This window comes from Trichechus manatus, unplaced genomic scaffold (genome assembly GCF_000243295.1).
Source record: "Trichechus manatus latirostris isolate Lorelei unplaced genomic scaffold, TriManLat1.0 scaffold00087, whole genome shotgun sequence".
Taxonomy (NCBI): Eukaryota; Metazoa; Chordata; class Mammalia; order Sirenia; family Trichechidae; genus Trichechus; species Trichechus manatus.
The window spans coordinates 7,272,149-7,290,002 of NW_004444023.1; the positions used below are offsets into that span (position 1 = coordinate 7,272,149).

The following is a 17,854-nucleotide window of genomic DNA, read 5'->3' on the forward strand; positions in this document are numbered from 1 at the left end:
AAAACCAAAAACCAAACCCTTTGCCATCGAGTCGATTCCCACTATAGCTACACTATAGGACAGAGTAGAATTGCCCCATAGGGTTTCCAAGGAGTGGCTGGTGGATTTGAACTGCTGACCTTTTGGTTAGCAGCTGAGCTCTTAACCACTGTGCCACCAGGGCTCTTACTTGATAAACCCATTGACATAGAGTCGATTGGTAGTCGTATGCATTATTTGGCAGCACAACTTTGTGTTTAATAAATTTATAGAATTGTGTGACAATCACCACAGTGCAAGTTTTATGACTTTTCTATGAACTCCCAAATTATTGGATGTTATGTTCTTAGTGTTGAGTTTTGGGAGTTCTTTATATGTTTAGAATACAAGTCCTTTATCAGATGTATAATGTGGAAATATTTTTCCCAATCTGTGCCTTCTCTTTTCATTTTCTTAAATAGTGTATATAGAAACAAAAAAGTCTTAAATTTTAAATGAGTCCATTTTTTAATGGTCCATTCATTTTGTCTTTTTGCAGAACTCTCTGCCTAAACCATTTTACGAAGATTTTCTTCCACGTTTTGTTAGCTTTTTTACATTTTTTCCTTCTTCAATGTAGGTCTGTGATTCATTTTGTGTTAATTTTTGTGTAGGTTTGAGTGAAGTTGCTTTTCTTACATATGGATATGTAATTATCCCAGTATCATTTGTTGAAAAGACTATCTGCATTGAATTGTCTTGGTACCTTTGGCAAAAAGCTTTGACTCAAATATTTTCCGATTCTTAATTATTTTCCTGCCCTCATGTGGGTTAGGCAATCCCACTGGCTTCAGAACTTTAGTGCCCTTTACTGGCCTTGTCTTGAGTGGCTTTTCCCTTATCTCCCCATCCCAAATATATCCCAGGCTCTTGCCAACAGCTCTAGTCCGCTGGTCTGTGATGGCCACTCTCATACCTTACTAGCTTCTCCAAAACTTCTTCTGTCCTTGAAATGTGCTTCCTGCCAGCTGTTTACTGTCAGAAGCTTTCCTTGGTTGTCGCCTTACCGGCTTTTTGCCTTTTGTGTTTTCCTTCCCAGTAGCGCGTTCTCTGGGTTACTGACACTTGAACTCCCAATTAACGGTTTCAAAAAAAAAAAAAAAAAATTAACATATTACTTCTCTGCCCAGCCACTGAAAACAATTTATCCCGCGCCATGTTGTTTGCAAAGTTCGAGTCTATAAAAATTTATTCATTTTCAGCAATGGTTGAAGTGTCAGGAAACCGGACACTTTTAAGTGGCCTTCTCCTCTTTGTGGCCATTCCTGGTTTAAAAAAACAAAAAACAAAAAACCATTGCCCTGGAGTTGATTCTGACTCATAGCGACCCTATCGGACAGAGTAGAACTGCCTCTTAGAGTTTCCATGCAGCGGCTGGTGGATTCGGACTACCAACCTTCTAGTTAGCAGCCGACCTGTACGGACAGTCTTCAAATATGGCCGCCTTCAGGGAGACATGTCCAATAGGGCGCAGACATATTACCTCCCTGAGCCAATGCCGGAAATCCAGTTGTCCCCGTCTCTAAAAAAAAAAAAAAAAAAAAAAAACCTCAGACCCTCACCAGCCTCCGTAGGCGGAAGAGGACTCTGGCGAAGAGTCCAGAAGTAGAAGCGGCTTATGGAAGTCTAAGCGTAACGTCTCGGAACTTCTTGTGCTTCAGGAGAAAAAACAGGTCAGTGTGTTTTGTCCTTGGAATAGGGCGAAGGAGGTGTGTGGGCGTGGAGTAGTGAGAACGTGTGGAGTTCGTGAGAGGAGCGTCGGAGTGGTGGTTTTGAGGTCAGGAGGGGCGCGCCTTTGTACGTTTAAGGCTGTCTCAACTGTTAGGGTACGGGGTCTTTGCGGATCTTTTTGCTTGTAAGGAGTGGAGGTGGTATTTACGACGAATGCGGTGTCTGGTTCGGGCTCGAGATTTAATATGGGGCTCAGTGAAGTTGGAGCCGGAGGATGAACATCAGTGGGGGGTGTCTGGTCCAGGTGTCACATTAATCCAGGATGGGGTGGGGTTGGGGGGGTCGTCTGTGTCTGTGGTACAGAGGCTTGTGAGGCCTGAAGCTTTGGAAGCCCAGGACCTTGGCTGGTGGTGGAGATGAGGTTGGAACCTGGGCTGCTGGGACAGAAGGGGTACAGTTCCCTGGGCAGTAGTTTGAAATTCTTGATATATATATATTTAATTTTTTAATAAAAAAGAAGACTTTATTTCATAAGTAAAGAAAACTTGATTTCTGTCTTAATGATACAGAACAGTTAAGAGTTTTGATGTTTTCTCTATATAAAACACTTTATAGAATTCACCTGGAAATATCATGAGTTAATCTCTGTTAGGTAAGCGGTTGTCAAACTTTGGCATGAGTCAGCTTCACTTGCAAGACTTGTTAGAGTTCCCTCCCCACCCAGAAGCTTGGGGTAGAACCCAAGAATTTGCATTGTTAACCTGCTCCCAGGTGGTGCTGATGCTAGTGGTCCTAACACCAAACTGAGAAATTATGTTGCAGTAACAAACAACCTCAAAATATCAGTGGTATCCAACGACAAAGTTTTGTTTTCTTGCTCACAATTCATGTTGTCTGTGAATTGGCTGATATTCTCTGGCTCTACTCCATGTGTGGTTTCCAGCCCTGGATCCAGACTTCCAAATTACCATACCTGTATCCGTTGCCATCGAGTCTCTTCCGACTCACAGTGACTCTATGGGACAGAGTAGAACTGCCCCATAGGGTTTCCAAGGAGCAGCTGGTGAATTTGAACTGCCAACCTTTTGGTTAGCAGCCATAGCTCTTAACCACTGTGCCACCAGGGCTCCCAAATTCTCATAGCACAGGAAAAGAAGAAAGGTGAAATTATGCCATGACTTTTACATCTTCTACTCAGAAATTGACTATGTCCCTTCTACTCTCATTGTATTGGCCAAAACAAAACTCAGCATAATGACCTCCAAATCCTTCCATGTTGTGAGATGTTTCTCAGATTCATCATTGTTCTTTATCATTGTGTAGTATTCCATTGTGTGTATGTACGATAATTTGTGAAATGCAAAGTGATAGACCATTTTAGGAAATGATATGGCGCTTCTTTAAAAAGCTAGAAATAGAAATACCATATGATCCAGCAGTCTCACTCCTAGGAATATATCCTAGAGAAATAAGAGTCATCACGCAATAAACATATTCACACCCACGTTCATTGCAGCATTATTCACAATAGCGAAAAGATGGAAACAGCCCAAGTGCCTATCAACAGATAAGTGGAGAAACAAAGTATGGTACATACACACAATGGAATACTGCAAAATTCTTAATTTAGATAATCATGTCTTTTCTCCTTTAAGCCAGTAGTTGGCTAACTACTGATGGAGGGACTAATCCACCACGCCAGTCAGCCTGTAACTGCTTTCGCACTGAAAAAGTAGAGTTGAGTCATTGTGTAGGAGATCTTATGGCCCACATAGCTTCACGTACATGCACATTCTCTGCTTTGCTGACAGCCTGTTTTGTTAATTATTCATACCCCTGGCAAATTGACCCATATTCCAATTTATTAGTAAGCTCTTGTGGGTTCAGTTCCAGTTCCCATTGCTAGTGTTTGGATTGGCACGGAGGTGAGCTTAGGTATATGGAGAAATTCTCCCCATGTATGTATGTAAAGGACATCATGCTTGGTAAAGTAGAGGGTCAGGGAAAAAGAAGAAAACCCTCAATGAAGTGGATTGACACAGTGGCTGCAACAGTGGGTTCAAACTTAGCAATGATAGTGAGGATGGCGCAGGACCGGGCAGTGTTTCGTTCTGTTCTACATAGGGTCACTATGAGTTGGAACCAACTCAAAGGCACCTAATAACAAACAACAACATTTATGTAAAAATCTGCTTGTTGGTTTTTTGGGGAATATTTTTTGCTTGTAAATAGGTAATACCTTCAGTCACTTTTTCCATGCAGAATATTAAGTTGTTTGAAAATAAGCTTAATTTTCTGTCAACTTTCTAATGTTTATTCTTTATCTTTATGCATTGGCTCAGCTCTTGTAAAAACGGCAGGGGGGCAGTATCTGACCTCCTCTAATTTCACTAGGGGAAAGGGAATCAAGATCAAAAGCCCAAGGCTGATTCCTGTAAGGGAGAGGTCACACATGCCTCCTCTCTCCACCATCATTACCAATCTAACACCAACCATCCCTCCCACGGCAGTCTCTACTTCTCTGCTGGGTTCGATAATTCATTGTATTGGCCACACAGAACTCACAGACAATACTCGGAATTATGGGGTTTATTAGGGAAGTAACAGGTTCAGGAATACTCAAGGATACAGTTTTCGATCAGGACAGCCTCTTCCCAGCCGTGCTCGCAGGCATGCCTCTCCCTGGCCGTAGGCTTCTCCCTAAAGGCACTCAGCTTTCTCCATGGGCCAGGAAGCCCACTGCACCATCACTTGCTGCCCTGTCTCTGCTGATGGGTCTCTCCTGCCACTGCTTCTCACTATCTTCAGAGTTACAGCCCGCTGTCTCTCTTGGTCTCCTGCTTCCCGGAGTTTCTCAGCACAGGGATCACAGGGTTTGCCTGTTTTCAACCGACTATAAATGGAATTGTATATAATGTATGTTTTTTGGTATCACGATTAGTTTGCTCAGTATTGTAATTTGGGAGAGTCATTCATGTTACACACAGGTATATTTACTTTGTTCTGTAACCAGAGTTGGCAGACTTAATCTGTGAATGGTTATATAGTAAATGTTTTAGACTTTACAGGCCATGTAAGGTCTCTCATAGAATTCTTTGTTTTCTTTTTTTACAATCTTTTAACAAATGTAAAAGACGTTTTTAACTTGCAGGCTGGCCAAGAGTTTTAGTTGCTCTATAGCATTCCATAGTTTGAACGTGTAGCAGTTTTTCTTACTATGTTTGAGTTGTTTGAAGTTTGGGCTACTACAAATAAAACTGCTTTGAAAATATTGGTACATGTTCTGTGGTTCAGATATGCACTCATTATGGGAGGATGTATACCTAGACTTACACCTCAACAGTTAAATTGTTATTTCAAAGGGCATGTATGATTTCAACCTAATAGATGATGTCTAAGTGTTTTCTAAAGTGGTTGTACCACTTTACAGTTCCCGTAGCAGAATAGTTTTCGCTTTATGGTAAGTGGTTCATGTGGCCCGTTTACACTGTATTTCCGTACCCTGATGTAATCTTATCTTCCTAAAGCTCTACTGATTTGCCTTTCTCATTGAGAGTCATAGTAGACCCAAAATTGATTTTTCTGTATGTTGTGAGGTAGAGATCAACCTTTTTTTTCCCTTTTACATGTATATCTGATTTTCCAAGCACTATTTTTTGAAAAGTCATCTTTTACTCATATCTCTGTAAATTCTGAATCTTATGTTTTATTGCCCAGGGGTGTAAGATGTTCTGGGGTACCAAATAAAGGGATAGTCAACAGTACTGGGGGCTTTGTCTTAAGGTGAGTTCCAGGAACAGTTACGGCATCTGGGCCTAGAGGTGATGTGTCACTCACACTGAATTTTCCTTTCAGCCTACAGGTCCTGACTTCCCAGCAGCAAGAGAACCACTTGAAGGAAGAAGAGGTTCTGGGATTTGAGCATTTCCTTTCTGGGGATACCCTTTATGGGAGTCTGAGATTTCTGAACAGAAATTCATAGTTGATTTGGTAAACACAAAGACAAACATCCCAGTTGCTGGTCATGTCCCAAGAACAACAGAAAATGATCAAGGCTCAGGTGACTTGGTTTGTTTTATGCTTTCCCTAATAGATTTGTATAAGCCTATAAAATATTAGTTCAGTTAATCTGAAATGTTTAAGTTTGGAAAAGTAGGAGCTGGAGAGAAAGAGGCTTGTAATTTAGCCTCAGGTAAAATGTGACTAGGAATATGTTTTTCATAGTATTAACACTAAATTACTTCTGTTGGAAAATAATATGTGATGGGAGGATACTGTGGGTTACGGTAGCTGTCAGCTTGCATTTAATAGCTCTGGCCAACACAAGGGAATCATTATAATTTACATGTTTTTGAGGAGAAAGAAAATCAGTTTCTTGGGGGATTTCAGTATTTCGTGGGACTTTAGTCTTAGTTTCTTTGATGGTTCTTCCTAGAGGTGATGTGGTAGATGGTGTCTGGAGTAACAGCATTCTCGTAAATGCAATAGGAGGCTTTCTATGGTTGTTTCTTCCAGGGTTCCCCATAGACATCTGTAGGAATAGACCAAGCAAACATAGTGGTCACAGGAGACCAATACAATTTAGCCCATGGACTCAGCCTTGTGGTTTTCTAGGTTTATCCAGGGATTAAACCTGAACATTTCTGGAAGATGGAAGCGTTGCACAGCTGTCAAACGACTCTCAATGAACTGGTGTTTTAATACAGATTTGGAAGTAGAGAGTAGCTCTGTGCTCTTGCACACACCTGAGTTTTGTCATTCATTCAGTGAGGGTGATGATAATGGTGCCTATCTCATTTGATTATTGTGGGGATCAGATTAATCTTTTAAAGCATTTTGAAGAATGTCTGGCCCATAGTACATGCTGTGAAAGAGCATCCAGTGCCCCTAGTCTTTCCAATGCTTGTTATTACAGTGTTGTCAAATGTTATAACTTTCAACAGTCTACATGGTCAAATATTTTCTTGTCTTGCCTTCTTCAGTATAGTGAAAACTCTGAGAGCTGGAACTTGACAGGACTGCCTTGTTTTTCTGTGTTTTGCAAGTTTTCTGCCTTTGACAGGGTGCGGTCTTCCCACTTTTCTATCGCTATTAGTGGAAAATAGGAGTTTTCCTACTCTGACAGGTTTTCACCTTACGCAGGTTCCAGCTTTTTCAGGTTTTACTGAATTTTTTAATTACTGGTAAGGTTGAGATCTTTCTTGTGTTGGCCGTTATTATGCAGCATAATGAATAGTCTAATTTCATGGGGAATATGAATCAGGATCAGAACAAAGTTGGCTCCTATGTGGTAGAGGTCAAATACATCTCTGTCTTCCCATTTCTCCATAAATTCTGACGTCATTTGCACCCCCACAGGCACCTTCTGCTTCTCTACAGGGTTTATTTGTTGCCGTGGTCATACTGAACTCACAGACTGTACTCGAGGTATGCAGTTTATTAGGGTAGTGACAGGCTTCAACTCAGGATCAGGATCAGCTGGGAAGTAACAGGAAACAACTCAAAATCCATGTCAGGAAGCACACAGGCCTCCGGTGATCAGCCAGCATGGCTTCTCTGCTAGGCAGAGACTTTCTCTGCTGGGTGGCTGCTATCTCTGCCAGGCAGGTGCCTTGACTTGGCTTACCTTCCAGGCAGCTGTCTTACCCGTCATGCAGGCTCCCTACTGTTGGCCTCTCTGCTGTCAGCCTTTCTGCCACTAACTGGCCCAGCTCATAGCCAGTGTAGCAGCTCACTTGGCTATGCAAATGAAGTGACTATAGACTATGCAACTGAGGTAACTATAGCCTACTATGCAAATGAAGGATCTGTGACATACAGTTCATGCTTTGGTGGGAGGCCATGCCTTGAAATTGATGACAAGTTTGTAGATACAACCAGCTAGCAGAGATTTCAGAGACAAAGAGAAGCAGAGAGAGAGAGGATGCAAGGAACCTCTTATAAGAGCTGTAACATGGACCAAGGGTTGTAACTCTGAAGACAGCGAGTGGCCTGGAAGGGGCCAGAGCAGTAGAACCAGTCTCAACAGGCCTGAAAGGGGCCCAGTGGCAAAGTCAGTGGCCACAGGCCTGGAAGGACCAGTGTAGCAAAATCCAAGAGGAGCCTTTCCTCGGGGTAGAGAGGAGCCTGTCTTCAGTGGGCCAAAAGGACTCTGTCCTCATGTGACTGAGAGGAGGCCTGCATGGCCAAGAGGAGCTGAGGGAGCTCTGCTGCACTGAAGAAGGGAGACTTGGCCTATGTTCTTCCTGATCCTGATCCCGAGTTGTAACCTGTTGGTCCTGATCCTGAGTTGTACCCTTTTACTTCTTCCTTAATAAACCACTTACTGTCAGTATGGTCTGTGTATTCTGTGTGGTCATTGCAATAGATTGTTGAACCCAGAAGAGAAATAGAGAGTGCCGTGAGAGGGGCAGTTGGTATCAGAACTGGTAAATGGTTGGAGGATGAAGGTATGTTTGACCTCTACCTCATGGCAGTCAGCTTTGGGCTGATCTTGATCATTATCCTCCCTGAAGTTAGACAGGTTCTGATGACACTACTACTACTCCTACCATTTTACATTAGGTACACAGATACAGCAGCCCATATAGAGGAAATGAGCAGAACAACTTTCTGCACGTTTCATTCATATCATAAAAAATTACTTCATTAAACAGGACACTGTTATTACAGGAATCACTAACTTTGGAGGATGTGGCTGTGGAGTTCACCTGGGAGGAGTGGCAGCTCCTGGGCCCTGCTCAGAAGGACCTGTACCGGGATGTGATGTTGGAGAACTTCAGCAACCTGGTGTCAGTGGGTGAGGACAGCTCTCCTGTGTCCCTTAGAGGGTCCTCAATCAGTGGCCTTTTTCAGCTGCTGCAGGCTTTGGAGTTGTTTGTGGTGCTCTCAACTGGTAGATTCTCAGTCTAGTCTCTGGCCCTAGATAAATGGGTGTATTCTTCCTACTCCTGAGAGAAAAACTTTTATACGTTCGAGTATTGTTTTTTTCCCAAATGTAACGTTCTGCAGTGTTACAGCATAAGCCCAGTTTAGTGTGTCTAAGTCTTCTGTCATTTCCAACAAACAGGGTATCAAGTTAGCAAACCAGATGCACCCTCCAGGGTGGCACGAGGAATACAACCATGGGGTATATTAGATATAATCCATAATCAAATATTTTCAGGTGAGTAAATGAAAACAAGGGGTGAAGGGTGTGGAAGTCACATTCTGGTCAGAGAAGATCCCACAGCTGTGAGAGGTGTCTGAGCATACATAAACAGAACCTCCAAGTATCCGTCTCCTCACGTGAGACCTCGTGTTCTTTGCAGAAGTTTAGAGAAAAATATAACCCTCTATCTCTTCTGAGATTGGATCCTTTTTTAACTGACATACATCTTGATATTTTTATTTGCATACTTTTCTTCTGTGTAGGATTCTCAAATCTTTCCCTTCTTCACATCCTTCCACCTCTCTTACTATGAAATTCCACCTTCCAGGCCTCTCTCCTAAGAGAGAACTTTGAGTACTTACCTGTCCTCTGAGTACAGCACCTTCCTCCTCCTTTGGGAAATACTCATTTCCCTTCCTAACATCCAACCCCACCTTGGATATTATGTCCCCTCAATAAACTCTCACTGTGCCTTTATCTGCTTCCTTAACTTCTCTTTTATCCTTTTTGATATTCTCCAGAGGTGCTGATGTTAATTTTCTTGTTTGTTCTCTAATCCTTTAAAATTTCCTTTCTGTTCCCTAGAAGAGACTGTCAAATTGACATTTCCCTCGATATTGTCTAACAGACTTTTCTTTATATATTTGTGTGAATAATTACAAATACAAGAATCAACAATATATTTGACTCCTATGAGGCAGGGTCAGAGATATCCCAAATTTCCAATTTCCCCAAGGTGCTGTACCACTCCATCTCTGACACCAGCCACTCCTACTCCCCTCAGCAGTCTTCCCTCCCGTTTGGGTTCAGCTATTTGCTGCCACATCTCACAGAACTTACAAACTGTACTTACAGTTAACTGGCTTATTAAGGAAGTAACAGGTACAACTCAGGATCAGAAAGCATGTAGGCAAAGTCTAGAAGGCTCCTTGAAGTGGAGAGCACATCCCTCGCTTCCTCATGCAGGACAACTGTCAGCTTCACAGCTGTGCAAGCAGGCAGGCCTTTTTCTCTGCCTCACACAACCCCTCTCAGCCACGGAGGCCTCCATTTGGCTGTGCACATCCCTACTCAGTAGTGTAGTAGGTTTCTGCTGTCACTGCCAACTCTACTGCAGGGCACCTTATGGGCCTGTTGCCACTGGCTCAGCTTCTGGGCCCCATTCAGACCTGACAGCCCTTTACCCGCGTTATAGCTCTTTTAGGAGGTTCCTCACCACGACTCTCTGCTTCCCTCTCCTTGCTTCTCGAAAACCTCTCTTGGGTTGGTTGCTTATATAAGCAAACGCCTTTATAAATTGCAAGGCATGGCCCTCACAGCAGGACCACTAACAGTCCTATCCTCTTGATTTGAATAATAAACCAACCAATCCCTGTAAGGTGTGTAAAACAGACCAATCATAGGGCAGACTGCAGCTCAGGGCTAGACAGAAAGTATCAAAACCATCAAGTTATTTACAGCCTACCCAGGAAACGTCAATCAACCTAGACAAAAGTAACAAACCCTCTGGGGTAGAAAGCTAGGGTCAAGTTAACTCCTCAGGGCTTGTGGGGAAAATCTCTTAAGCTGTTTTTGCAAAGAACCAAGGCAAAAGGCCACATAAAGGAACTCAATTCACCGCGATATTTTTCTCATCTTTACAAAACTCCCCTATGAGTTCCCAGTATCCATAGGGAACTAGAATCATCTCTCTGCCAAGAAAACCCCCATCAGTTTAGGTTCTCCTTTAGTACTGTACATCTTAAATCCTAGCTATTCTGGCATAACTTGAATGCCTCCTACCTGCAGGGCCCTGTGCTTTAAAGGTCTCTGCTGTTCCTAATTATTTATCTAGAAAAAAACGTTTTTAATGTCTTTCATTCTCATTTCCAGTATAAACTGGATCATAACTCATGTCTACTTCAATTTAATTTCTTTGTTTAGTATCTAATTCTGCTCTTTCTCCTAGTTCATTGCCTGTGTTACCATTGAATTCACTTCAGTCCTTCAGGGGACTTTTCCCGTTCCAAAGCTCTAAATGTTAGAATGATTAAAACCTTGGTGTTCGTCTTTTTTTAATGAACATGTTTTTTGAACATGGTTTTATTCTGTTCTTTGTCCTTAAATCATATTTATATATTAACGTTTTCCCAATTGTTATCTCCAGTCAAGACTTTTCTCAAGACTGATGCATCCTTCTGAGTTCTTCATTTCTGTATTTGGATATGTCATAACTAACTTAAAGTTGATATGCATAAGCTTGTTTGCTTGAATATTTTATTCTTTTTGTTTATTGTTGTAGTTTAAGTGAAAGTTTACTTTTCAAATTTCTCATACAAAAATTTATACATACATTGTTATGTGATCCTAATTACTAGCTCTCCCTATACTGTGACAGCACACTCCTCCTTTCCACCCCTGATTTCCCATGTCCATTCAACCCACTTCTAATCCTCTCTGCCTTCTCATCTCACCTCTGGCCAGAAGCTGCTCATTTAGTGTCATGTATCAGCTTGAGCTAAGAAGCACACTCTTCACAAGTATCATTTTATGTCCCACAGTTGAGTCCAGTCTTTGTCAGAAGAGTTGGCTTTGGGAATGGTTTTAATTCTGGGTTGACAGAGAGTCCAGGAGCCATGCTTTCTAGGGTTCATCCAATCTCAGACCATTAAGTCTGGTCTTTTTACTAAAATTTGATTCTGTACCCCACCTTTCTCCTTCTCCATCAGGGACTCTTTTGTTTTCCCTGTCAGGGTCGTCATTGGTGGTAGCCAGGCACCATCTAGTTCTTTTGGTCTCAAGATGATGCAGTGTTTGGTTTATGTGGCCCTTTCTGTCTCTTGTGCTAATACTTTTCTTTGTGTCTTTGGTGTTCTTCTTTCTCCTTTACTCCAGGTGGTTGGGACCAATTGCTGCATCTTAGATGGCCACTCGCTAGCTTTTAAGACCCCAGACACCACTCACCAAAGTAGGATGCAGAACATTTTCTTAATAAACTTTGTTGTGTCACTTGACCTAGATGTTCCCTGAAAGCATGATCTCCAGATCCCTGCCCCTGCTATGCCGTCCCTCAAAGCGTTTGGTTGTATTCAGGAAACTTCTTAGCTATGGTTTAGTCCAGTTGTGCAGACTTCCCCTGTAGTGTGTGCTGTCCTTCCCTTCACCTAAGATAATTCTTGCTGAGTATTTTATTCTTCATTGACATTCCTCATCTCATTAAAAGACACCACTATTCCAAGGCTCAGATTAAATACTTAGCAGCAACCCTTGACTCCTCACTTTCTTTACCCCACCCCAAGTCCCCAACCCTGGCAACACTGAATCCATCAGTGAGCCTTCTCTTCCTTCAGAATGTGTCATCATTTCTTAGACCTGTTACCACCCTTTCTCAAACCACTTTTTACAATTTGCAGCTACTTTTCTATTTTTTTTAATTGAAGTAGAAATATACACAAAAAAAATACAGCAATTGAACAATTTCAACATGTGCAATTCAGTGACATTGATTATATTCTTTTAACTTGTGCAACCATTCTTGGTATCTTTTCCCAAATTATTTCACTAGAAGGAACATAAATGGAATGTATCCTAAGCAAGAACTCCCACTTTCCACCTGTCTTAGTTGTCTAGTGCTGCTATAATAGAAATACCACAAGTGGGTGGTGTTAACAAACAGAAATTTATTTTCTCACTGTTAAGGAGGCTGGAAGTCCAAATTCAGGGGGCCAGCACTAGGGAATGACTTTTTCTCTTTGTTAGCTTTAGGTCCTTGTCTCTTTACAGCTTCTGGTTGTTGGCTCCTTGGTGATCTTCATGTGGCTTGGTATCTGTCTTTCCCAGTCTCTGCTTACTTGCTTGTTTTCACTTAATCTGCTATTTTATATCCCAAAAGAGATTGATTTAAGAGACGCCCTACACCAGTACTGCCTTATTAATGTAACAAAGAAAACCCATTCCCAAATGGGATTACAACTACAGATATAGGGGTTAGGATTTACAACACATACTTTTAGGACACGCAGTTCAATCCACAACACCTTCCTCCCAACCCTGGTAATGACCAATACTTTTTGGTTTCTATATTTTTTTTTCATTTATACAAGTGAGATCAATACGTTAATTGTCCTTTTGTGACTGACCTGTTGCATTCCGCATAATGTTTTCTAGGTTCATCCATGTTGTGGCATGCATCAAAACTTCATTCTGCAGCTGCTTTCTTTATATTTTTCCTTGATTTTTTTAGTGGTTTTACCAAAGTGGAATGTAGACTCTGTGAATATAAGGAATATGTTTGTGTACACCCAATACCTTTACTATATATGTATGTGTAAGGTTCTAGTAATAATAGTGCCTGAAATCTTTTAACTTCAGGGGAGAGATGAGAATCACCATCAGCACAAAGTGATGGTGTTTCCTATGAGGTGGAGGTCGCCTCCACTTTCCAACCTTTTTACCAATTCTGATAACACCTGTCCTCCATGCAGCGCTCTACTTCTCTGCTGAGTTCAATAATTCATTGCAGTGGCTACACAGAACTCACATACATAGTTACAGTTAAGTGACTTATTAAGGGAGTAATGGTACAACTGGGGGTCAGGATCAGGAATCATATAGGTGAAATCTCCCTTCTTCTGTGCAGGATAGCTCTCTCAGCTCCTCTCGACTGTGTAAGCAAGCAGGCCCTTCTTTCTGCCATGCACGCTCCGTCTCAGCCCTGCAGACCTCTCTGCCTCCTGAGGACAAGCCTTCTCTAGGCTGACTGAGGACAGGTGTCCCTGCCTTTGGCCTCTCCACTACTAACTGACCCAACTCATAGTCAGTGTAGGAGCTGTGTTCAACTCTCTTAACTGCGTTCTTAGCAGCATGTTTCTGCCTTTGTCACTGACTCTGCTGCAGGGCCCTTGTGGGCCCTCTCGCTGTCTTCAGTGTTACAGCCCTGGACCCATGTTACAGCTCTTTGAGGAGTTTCCTCACCTCCTCTCTCCTGCTTTTCTGTGCTTGCCTCTCTTACCTTTTCTTTCTGCTTTTGAAACCTCTTTGGGGTTGGCTACTTATACCTACAAATTCTTTGTCAGTTTCAAACCAGGGCCACAATTTCTGACCAATCCCTTCTCAGTAGGCCACAGTCAGTTCATTTACATAGTAGGCTACATTTACTTCGTTTACACAGTCTATACTCACTTCATTTGCACACTATATTGACCAATCCCTGCAAGGTGCATACCAGTCACAGGGCAGGCTGCAGTCCAGGGCCAGACAAAAAGTATCAAACCAAATTTTTTACAGCTTACCCAGGCAATGTCATTCAACTGGACAAAAGTAACAAACCCTGTAGGGTAGAAAACTAGGGCAAAGGTAACTCCTCAGGGCTTAGGGGAAAATTTTCTCAAGCTGTTTTTCCAAAGAACCGAGGCAAAAGGCTGCATAAAGGAATTCATTGTGCCACAGTATGATAATTGTTTAGTTTCATATGTAAAATTCTGCATTGTGAAGAAAACACAGCTATACCTAGTGCTTAGTTGTGTTTCAGTCAGAATTTGTGGAATGAATGAATCTGTCCTTCACCGGTTTGGATCAGGTGGCCCTCCAGCCTCTGCGGTGTGTTGTTCACATTGATTTGCTTGTATTTTACCGTCTCTGCATTTTTTGCAAGACCTAATTTAGGTAGCAGCCAAATCTGTACTTCTTTATGTATTATCTAAACTTGTTTCTACACTAACTTCTTTACTGTTTAGATTGTTTATGTTATTGTGTTTTTGCCAGTGTGCAAAGAACATTGTGCTTGGAGTTTTCTTTAACTCATAAAATAGGGTTGTCTTTACAGAGCAACTTCACATCAAAGTATTTTTAAAATAGCTTTATTCTTATTCTAGATGAAGGAATGATTCATTGTTCTCTTCTTTCCTAGGAATTCAGAAAGTCGATCGTCTGCCTGAGCACTTGGAAGATGAAAGCTGGGTGGATGGAAAGGAACAATGTTATGAATATAATGCATTGGAAAATGTCGTTCATTGGTACAAAAGTCATTTTCCTTTAAGGCAAATTCATGGTATGTTTGGCTTACATGAAAAAGCTGTGAAATCAAATTTATCATTAATCAACCACAACAGAAGCTATGAAATAAAGAACTTTGCTGAGTTTAATAGAGATGAGAAAGTCTATCTCCATGCTAACCATGAGAAACTTCATACTGAAATTAAATTCTGTGAGAGTGAAAAATCCAACAGCACTAAGTCCCAACTCATTAAGCATCAGAAAACTCACAAAATAAAAAAACCATATGTATGCAGTGACTGTGGGAAAGCCTTCATTAGGAAGTCTTGGTTTATTAATCATCAGATCATTCATACGGGAGAGAAACCACATAGATGCAGTCTATGTGGGAAAGCCTTCTTTAAAAAGTACATGCTCACTGAACATCAGAAAAGTCATACAGGGGAAAAACCTTTTGAATGCATGGAATGTGGCAAAGCCTTTCTCTATGAATCACTGCTGAATAATCATCAGAAAACACATACAGGAGAAAAACCTCATATATGCACTAAATGTGGAAAAGGCTTCACCCAGAAGGGAAATCTCAATATTCATCAGCGAATTCATACTGGGGAGAAACCCTATGTATGTGGTGAATGTGGTAAAGCCTTCAGTCAAAAGTCAAGCCTCATAGAACATCAGAGATTTCACACAGAAATAAATCCCTTTTTATGCAATAAATGTGGAAAATTTTATTCTCAGAAGTCAAGTCTCAATAGACATCAGAAAATTCACACAGGCGAGAAACACTTTAAATGTGATGGATGTGAGAAAGCCTTTGAGGAGAAGCCAGAGCTCATTGTACATCAAAGATCTCATACAGGAGACACACCGTATGGCTGCAGTGAGTGTGGAAAAACTTTTGCCTGCCCATCTTCCCTTTTATCACATCAAAGAATACACACAAATGAGAAACACGTAGAGTCGATCAAGGGGGAAGACCCTTCTACGTCAAGTCACAGCAAGTCACATACTGGTGATCTCATGCAGGACAAAAAGCCAGTCAATACATTGCCTGTGCAAATGCCTTCTGTGGCAGCTCAGACATCAGTCAACACCAGTGGGTTTCTAACAAATGGGAACATATTCCTTGTGGGACAGCCTGTTGCCAGATGTGAACCCTCAGGAGATAATGGAGAAATTGTACAGGAGAGAAATCTTATGAATGCAGCAAATGTGGTAGTGCCTTTAGTGATTAATTACGTCTTATTTTATGTCACATAAAACGGGTAGGATAAAATCAAACACTGGGGAAGAGGGTTGAGCAAAAATTTCTACCTCATTGTATGGTTACAAAGTGTATCTTGAGGGAAATCATAATGAATGCAGAGACTGGAAAGCCTGGTACACTCATCCTACGTAAATATGTGCTTTGATATCATGACATAATCTGATGTTAACACAAACACATACACATCACTTGTGGCAATTGAAAGTGTGAGTTAATCTCATTGGAGGAAATAAAAACTAAAATTTTTACAACAGAAAAGGTAATTGCTGTCTTGAATGTTGCATAAATGAAAAATGTCATGGGAGATTGCAGTGAAGTAAATTACTTAATATGGCCCTTTTAGCCATAGTGTTTGTGACTCCCACTGAATGATTGGGTGGGCCCGTGCAAATAAGGTGTATGGAACCCTAACAAGGGGATTGGTTTTTCCATCCCACTAGGCTTAAATTGAGCCATCCCAGGGGCAGACAGAGGTGACCTCACAACCACCAAGATGAAGAGCTGGGCTTGGAGGACATCCTTTGGACCCAGGATCTCTGCAATGAGCACCTCCTAGGCCTAGGAGGTAGACCTGTAACACGGGGGATGGTACAAGATGGCAAGAAGAGATGACAGAGAAATGGCAGGAGAAGACTCGAGACTGGTCCAAAGTAGTGCAGTGGGCTTCCTGGCCCTTGGAGCAAGGTGGTTGCAGTGGGTGTTCTGACCCACAGAGAGCTCAGCACCTTCAGGATGAGGCGTATTACGGAGTAGGGTGCCTCCGAACACTTATTGGTGGAGCTAAAGAACTTTGTAGCACTTGCCCCAGCAGGGCAGAGGTCGGGCTGAGAACTTGAGGGCCAGAGAGAGCCCTGCCTGTGGGCACAGTTGAGAAGCTGTCCTGACCAAAGAACTGTATCCTGAGTTCCTGATCCTGGATTATAACTTGTTCTGTAAAAAAAAAAAAACAAAACAAAAAAAAAAACCCTATAATCATAAGTATGCTATGTGAGTTCTGTGTGACCTTTGCAACTAATTATCATACCCAGTAGAGAAATAGAGTGCCTTGGGAGGTATGGCTGGTGTCAGAATTGGTAAAAACGTTGGAGGGTTGTCTTAGGCTGGGTCATCTAGAGAAGCAAAACCAGTAAAACTTATAAATACATAGAGAGAGATCAAGGAAATGGCTTACATGACTGTAGAGGCTGGAATGTCCAAAGTCAATGGATCAGGATAGAAGCTTCCACCAATTCATGTAGCCACAGGGGCTGGTGAACCCAAGATCAGCAGGTCAGAGAACAGGGCTCTTGCTCATAGGCTATGAAGATTGACCAATTCCAAAATTGGCAGGCAAGACGGCAAGGCTTCTCCTGATTCACATAGCTGCAGGGGCTTGTGAACGCAATATCAGCAGGTCGGAGAGCAGGGCTCCTGCTCACAGGCTGTGAAGATTTACGAATCTTTAAGACTGGCAGATAAGCTGATAGCTCAAGTCCCAAGAACTGGAGGTCAGACCAACAGGAGGCAGCCTCAGGATCCAGAGCAATCAAAAAGCCAGAACGTCTGCTTATATTTGGATGCAGACGATACCCCCAAGGAAACTCCTTTTCAACTGATTGACGACTAAAAGCAGATTCCATCGTGGTAGTGATCACATATAAACGGAATCATGGCCCAGCCAAGTTGACATACATCGTAGTCCACCCCTTGTCAACTTGGCCCATGTACACATCTCCTTAAACCATACATAATCTCTAAAGACAATTTTAAAGTCATACTTGGTGCCTAACATG

The 17,854-nt window shown here is 42.0% G+C and overlaps 1 protein-coding gene across 1 annotated transcript; it reads left to right on the forward strand.

Moving 5' to 3' along the window:
• Window positions 1–1,577: 1,577 nt before the first annotated feature.
• LOC111818972 (zinc finger protein 350-like) lies at window positions 1,578–16,853 on the forward strand. The gene is made up of 4 exons (XM_023736456.1): window positions 1,578–1,691; window positions 5,545–5,749; window positions 8,362–8,488; window positions 14,727–16,853. The coding sequence occupies exons 2-4, from the start codon at window positions 5,714–5,716 to the stop codon at window positions 16,073–16,075; spliced, it is 1,512 nt and encodes a 503-aa protein (XP_023592224.1). The 5' UTR covers window positions 1,578–1,691; window positions 5,545–5,713; the 3' UTR covers window positions 16,076–16,853.
• The last annotated feature ends 1,001 nt before the right edge of the window (window positions 16,854–17,854 follow it).

What these genes read in the sequence shown, in the direction of transcription:
- LOC111818972 (XM_023736456.1), top strand. Translation starts at nt 5,714, where the DNA reads ATGTCCCAAGAACAACAGAAAATGATCAAGGCTCAG. An exon ending in AGAAAATGATCAAGGCTCAG is followed by an intron (nt 5,750 to 8,361) that starts GTGACTTGGTTT and finishes CTGTTATTACAG; the next exon opens with GAATCACTAACTTTGGAGGA. An exon ending in CAGCAACCTGGTGTCAGTGG is followed by an intron (nt 8,489 to 14,726) that starts GTGAGGACAGCT and finishes CTTCTTTCCTAG; the next exon opens with GAATTCAGAAAGTCGATCGT.